The sequence below is a fragment of the Aulonocara stuartgranti genome (genome assembly GCF_965226115.1).
Source record: "Aulonocara stuartgranti genome assembly, chromosome: 3".
Taxonomy (NCBI): Eukaryota; Metazoa; Chordata; class Actinopteri; order Cichliformes; family Cichlidae; genus Aulonocara; species Aulonocara stuartgranti.
In genome coordinates this window covers 12,479,121-12,485,120 of record NC_138941.1, presented here as the reverse complement: position 1 = coordinate 12,485,120, position 6,000 = coordinate 12,479,121, and the positions used below count along the sequence as shown (strand labels likewise).

Here is a 6,000-nt window from a genome sequence, read left to right as displayed (position 1 = left end):
ATGAGCAGCTAATGCTAATTTGATGTGAATTAGCATTATATTAGTGAGGAGTTAATGTTAAGTAGGCTACCATTAGCAGCTAAAGCTAATTTGAGGTGAATAAGCATTAGTAGCTTATGCTAATACCCTTTTCTCTTGTGTTATAATGATGTGAGACGTTAATGCTAAATAGGCTTCCATGAGTGACTCCTTTCCCTTGCATTATAAAGATGTAAAGAGTTTATGCTAAGTAAGCTGCCATTAGCAGCTAATGCTAATAATGTTTTCCCTTTCTTTATACAACTTGAGCAGCTATTGCTAAGTAGGCCACTTTTCTCTGCTAAGGATTTGTGTGACCATGATGGAAACTCTGATAAGCTAATGCTGCTAAGCTAATGCTGTTTATGGGCCCTGTTAGAATCAATATTTCATTCTCATTCTGTTGTTTGACAACAATAACAGAAAAATGTGCACTTGAGAACAAATTTATTGTGAATTCAGCTGTGAATGTACAGTTTGTCATTATTTAAGCTTCCATTTCCAAATGTTAGCTGACACTTTATTAGGTACACTGGTATCTATCTCAGGTACACCTGTGACCTAAATGTTCCCGCAAACAGACTCCTTGGAGACCCCTACATAAATATCCATGAACTATCCATCTAGACTAGTGTGTCTGTCCCTGAAAATATTCCTGCATGTGTGATTGTTCATGTGTCATCTGCAGGAAACAAACAGGAAGTGAGTGAAAGACACAGGAAATGTTTCCAGCTCTTCCTCCTCTATCAGATTTTCTCTCCATACCTGAGAGTGTCCAGTCTCCAGCCTGGATCCTTCAGTCCAGCCGAGAGCAGCTTCATTCCTGAGTCACCTGGATGATTGTAGCTCAGGTCCAGCTCTCTCAGATGGGAGGGGTTGGAGGTCAGAGCTGAGGCCAGAGAAGTACAGCCTTCCTCTGTGATCAGACAGCCTGACAGACTGCAGACACACAAAACAACAATCTATCTGTCAACAGTTGTTTTCTCTTTGTCACAATAACATCTATCCATTTACATCCATTCAATGTAACTTTATTTATAAGTGACAATACCCAACAGACAACAACAGTCATCTGAAGCTGTTTAACAGTGTAAGGTAACCGCCTCCACTGTGAGCAGCACTTGGTGATGGTGGGAAGAAGATCTCCCTTTGACACAAAGATCCTCCCAGTGAAAACAGGCTCCAGGAGGAGCATCTACCATGACTGGTTGCAGGGTGAGGGGAAAGAGAAGAGATGAGCTCAGAGAGACAAGAACTAAACAGAGAGTCAAAAGTTAAGGACACGCAGTAGTGACATATAAAAGCATCAGGAGTGAAAAGAGGGGAGAAGAAAGCAGAGCATCATGGGAAGTCCACCAACAGCCTGAGCCTATAGCAGCATAACTAAGTGATGGTTCAGGGTCACCTGATCCAGCTCGAACTATAAGCTTTATCAAAAAGGAAAGTTTGAAGCTGATCTTCAAAGTAGAGAGGGTGTCTGTCTCCTGAACTCAAACTGGGAGCTGCTTCCACACCCAGTCCAACATAGCCAGGCTTTCTTTGCTGCTTTGACAAAACCTCAAATCCCAGTCAGAGATGATGAGCATCATCACAGTGATGATCATTTCTCTGTAACCCAGGCTTTCTGCTTCAGGATCTGGGCACGCTCACAGAACAAGGAGACCTTTAAACATAATTTCACTAACTGGATGGACTGGGCTCAGCCTACAGATGAACTGGTGCCAGAGATCATAAAGAACATCAAACAGTCAAATTCAACACTTTAATGGAAATATGAGATTAATGCTGCAGACAATCATGAAGCTGCTGAATTCATGAACATCAAGAATGCAGCGAGTGGTAAAATAAAGATTTGACCTCAGTGTGCTCAGTGTTCCTGTCTATTCCTAACATATTCCTAACATGATAGCTGCACTTTAGAGCTCTAAAACTGGAACTGACACATATTTAAACTCCACATGTTACTCAGTACATTCAGTTCTGACACTCGCCCACAGTCCAACAAAGGAAACATGGAGATCACATCAGTTTGTCATCAAAGTCTAATTATTAGGGCAACTTAACCTGTTATTATCTCGTTAACTCATTAACTGATTAACGTCAGCAATTATTTTAATCACATTTTTTAAAATCATGATTATTGTGAAAGTGCTCACTGGCTCTGAATATAAAAGCCATGGGTCACAGGAGGGATGTTGATCAGTGCTGGCTTGAAATGGGCGTCATTATGCGTCTCAGCCAATGGGAGCATTGAGGGTGGGCCTAATACTACTGCAGCGCTCACATGACCCAGGACAGAAAGAAAGGGGCGGGGACAGAAACATGGAGACAGGTACAGATCTTTGACATGTTCATTTTAAACTGTTCCAGGAGGCAGTGTTGATACAACTAAAGTTATCTGTTGTTGAAGAAGTCGGTCTGAGGAACGTTCTTAGGATCAACAAATGACGGCATGTATGAGCCTCAAGACGCAGCATCACAAGAAGAACACATGAGCTGTAGAAAAAGGAGAGACTACGAAAGCCACGGCGTTACAACATGAACCAGCTGTTGGTCTCTCTGGAGACTACTGGGCGTGGCTGTGTAACCATGGTTACCTGGGAGTTACAGAAACGTGCAGAACATGTGATTCATGTTGCACAGCAGTGGGACATTTGAAATAAAGTCAGCACACTCAGTACAGATAGTGCATCAAATATGATGCTGCTGCCAGACGTCTGCCTTTGAACACGTCCCTGCATCGCCCACAACACCAAGGTTGCCATGGCAATCACAGCTGACAGGGACAAAGCGCACAGCTGGAAGCCTGCAGGTATATTTAACATGATGTATTTCTCAGTGTCCTGTCGGTGTGTGAGAGACAAACAGCCTCTGTATGTGTGTGTAAATACAGCATGAATATGTAGAGGACATGTTTGTGGATATAAGTAAATGAAAGCTCTGCGTCATTTGAATCTTCTTGTTTCTGTTGCAGGTCTGTGACTGAACTTCTGGGAGGAGAAACGTTGGTTTCATGCTCTGTGATTCTGTGTTTTGTCATCTCTCTCAGGTGATGGAGAGCTCAGATGATGACCCCGCCTACGTGGTCAAATTCAAGTCTACATTCAGAACAGACCTTGAGACACGCAAGCAAAATGCCAACATTGTATATGTGAAAACTGCTGCTGGAGCCAGATTCAAGGAGCTCAAGTGTTTACCCAGATCTTACTGAACTCACTGCAGGAACAGAGGGTTGTTGGAGGGAAACCTGTGGAAGCAACAACATCCGAGCCACCAGAGAAGAAGTTGGCCCTGTTGGTGCTTCATCAGAGTGTGAACAGGAGGAAGACTCAGCTGAGAACAGTGTGGTGGATACAGAGCAGAGCCCACCATCAGTACAGAGGCCTGTCCATCAGAGTGCTGCTCCAACATGCAGCACATGTACTTGGCCACAGCTGCAACATCTGTACCTGTGAAAGCTTCTTCTCTGTTGCTGCTCATATTGTGCAGAAGAAGAGAGTTTCTTTATCATCAGAAAATGTCAATGAGCTTGTGAGTCTTAGCAGCTGGCTCGGTGCAGAGGAGGAAGAACATGTCAGTCAGAGGAAGATAAATGCAGTTCATGTTGTCAACTCAACCTGGACTGTTGAAAGAGTTTTTCTTTGTCTGGTTTCTGACTGAGATTCTCCAAAGGAAATCCAGCACAAACACACACTTCACACACTCAAAGTCCTGCACAGTAAATGAGCTGATGAGCGTTTGTGCTGCTGCCTGATAACAGAACAATAGTTCTGCTGCTTCCTGTTCTGCAAACACACATTTATAAATGTTCACTTGCTGTTGATCAAAGGTATGTTGGTGGCTCTGGACGCTGAGGGAACTTTGTAAAAAACTAGATCAAATGTTAACGTCCTGGCAGAGGCAAAGAACTTTGATTTGATATTTGATTAGATTCATGTTTCAGCTCAGACTGACAGAAATATTTGAACTGCTGCTGTGTTAAAGGGAACACTGCTGTTAGAAAGCACCTGATCTGTTTCTGCACACTGAATGTTGCACTTCTCATACTGCAGTACTATTAAAATAAGTACACAATGCACTACTTTTGAACTCATGATTGCATGTTGCTGTAACAAAGCCATTAATGTGATTCAAAGTGTTCATGGTTTCCCAGCACAACAAATGATTGCACAAGTGTGACTGATCCACTTTCTAATGTGTGTGTAGCCCACACTGTGTGTCACTGTGTCACAGGTGAGTCTGTGTGTCCAGGTTCTATGAGGACAACAGGATATAGTGACTGAGTCCAGCAGCTTAAAGTCTGACTCCATCCTCCATTTAAATAACTCACAGCAACAACTGAATAGCTTTGCCTTTGTGTAGCTGACACTTCATTTTAATGTCCTTCTATTCTGGTTCATCTGGTCTCAGTTTCTATAAGCACACAGGTTTCATCAGGACTCTATGACCTCAGTGATCTTTGCTGGGCCTTAATGCTCTGAACAAAGCTGCACAGCACAAGACTAAATAGAAATGAATCAGTCTTTCATTCTCACTGCTGTTTGACTTCAGCTCTCAATGTCCCACCATAACCCATGGAAAGAATTACTGTCCATCCAGGCTGCTGAACATGAAGCTGAAGAAGGTGGAGTATTGTGAGGGCTGATGGAGATGATGATGAGGAATCCAGGAGCAGTGGGTGGATGGCAGCATCAGCATGAAGGATCAGTGTGAGAACACATCATCATCCACAAAGGAAACCAGTCTGAGTGTCTGACGCTCTTGTTAGAAAGACGCAGTCCCAGCAGTTAGCTTGTCTGCTAGTTAGCTGAGAGCTAGCTCACTTGTACATTGAATACCAAACTGTGTAAACCAGGGGTGTCAAACATATGGCCCGTGGGCCAAATCCAGCCCATGAGATAATTTCATATGTCAAATATTGATGAATTTTCAGGCTTGCTGATAATCAATGTGAGCACGGCTGAGGTTTTATTCTGATGAGCAAACCATGTGGCCAATCACTTTCAGAGACAGACTGGGATCATACCATTATGTGAAAGAGGACATGTCCCATAGACAGCAAGGGTGGTGGTAGAGACCAGTACACAGAGAAATGGGAGCTGTACTGAAATGCAAGCGTGTCAGGAAAGAGTGAAAAGGCAAAATGAGCAGCATCTGGCTGCATTTCAGTGATATTGGAGACCACAAAGCTGAGTGCAACATTTATACAGGAGATATACAGGAGACGCTGAGAGCAGAACTGATAAAATTAGGAGCTGGCTAAAGTGAGACCCATTTTTATTTCCACCCATTTTCCATTGTGGAGGACAAAAGGTTTCAAACTGGTCCAGGTCTTAAACCTCACGTGTTCTTCCTAATAGCAGTAAATGGATAAAAATAAGGCTTTTATGAAAACACTGAATAAAACTTGCTGCCTTTAAAAAGACTAAATGTACAGTTCAGTATTGAATACTACATAAAATAAACTATATATAAAGTGTGTCTGAATGGCAGAGATGCAGAAATATGTGCATGTAGCACAGAGCCACGGCTCAGTGTCTGAATGAGTCTCACAGACCTGAATGTGCTGTTGAAGCCATTTATAATTATAACGTAATTCTTTACTCGTTTGATCTGCTCCTTACCACAAGCCACCAGACGTAGAAGGTTTTGGACTTTTAACTATATTTTCTGAAGTTTTACAACTTTTCTTACTGTTAAAAACCTCGTTATGGCCATTCATGCTGTACAAAGTAATTAGACATGTGTGGTATCTACAGAAACGTCAGAATCTCAGCTAAAAGTTCACAAAACCATCTCAACAACCACCAAACAGCTGAAACAGCAGGTGAACAGATCACACAAAAAAGATGTAAACACAAATCCCCCTGATCATCTGTTTTTTAAACATGAAGCGTAGTTTTGGACGTTCATTTACTGCTGGTTCAGTGAATTTTGGTTGGACAGTGATGAAACCTGCAGCCTCAGAATCTGTGAGAAGTC

At 42.5% G+C, this 6,000-nt stretch overlaps 1 protein-coding gene across 1 annotated transcript in view; it reads right to left on the bottom strand.

Annotated features, from left to right (window-relative positions):
* LOC309702165 (NACHT, LRR and PYD domains-containing protein 3-like) overlaps positions 1 to 6,000 on the bottom strand; it is a 217,121-nt gene that overhangs the window by 8,352 nt on the left and 202,769 nt on the right. Inside the window, exon 10 of the mRNA XM_082526622.1 lies at positions 784 to 957. Coding sequence (XP_082382748.1) covers positions 784 to 957 — 174 coding nt within the window. The remainder of the gene's footprint in view (positions 1 to 783; positions 958 to 6,000) is intronic.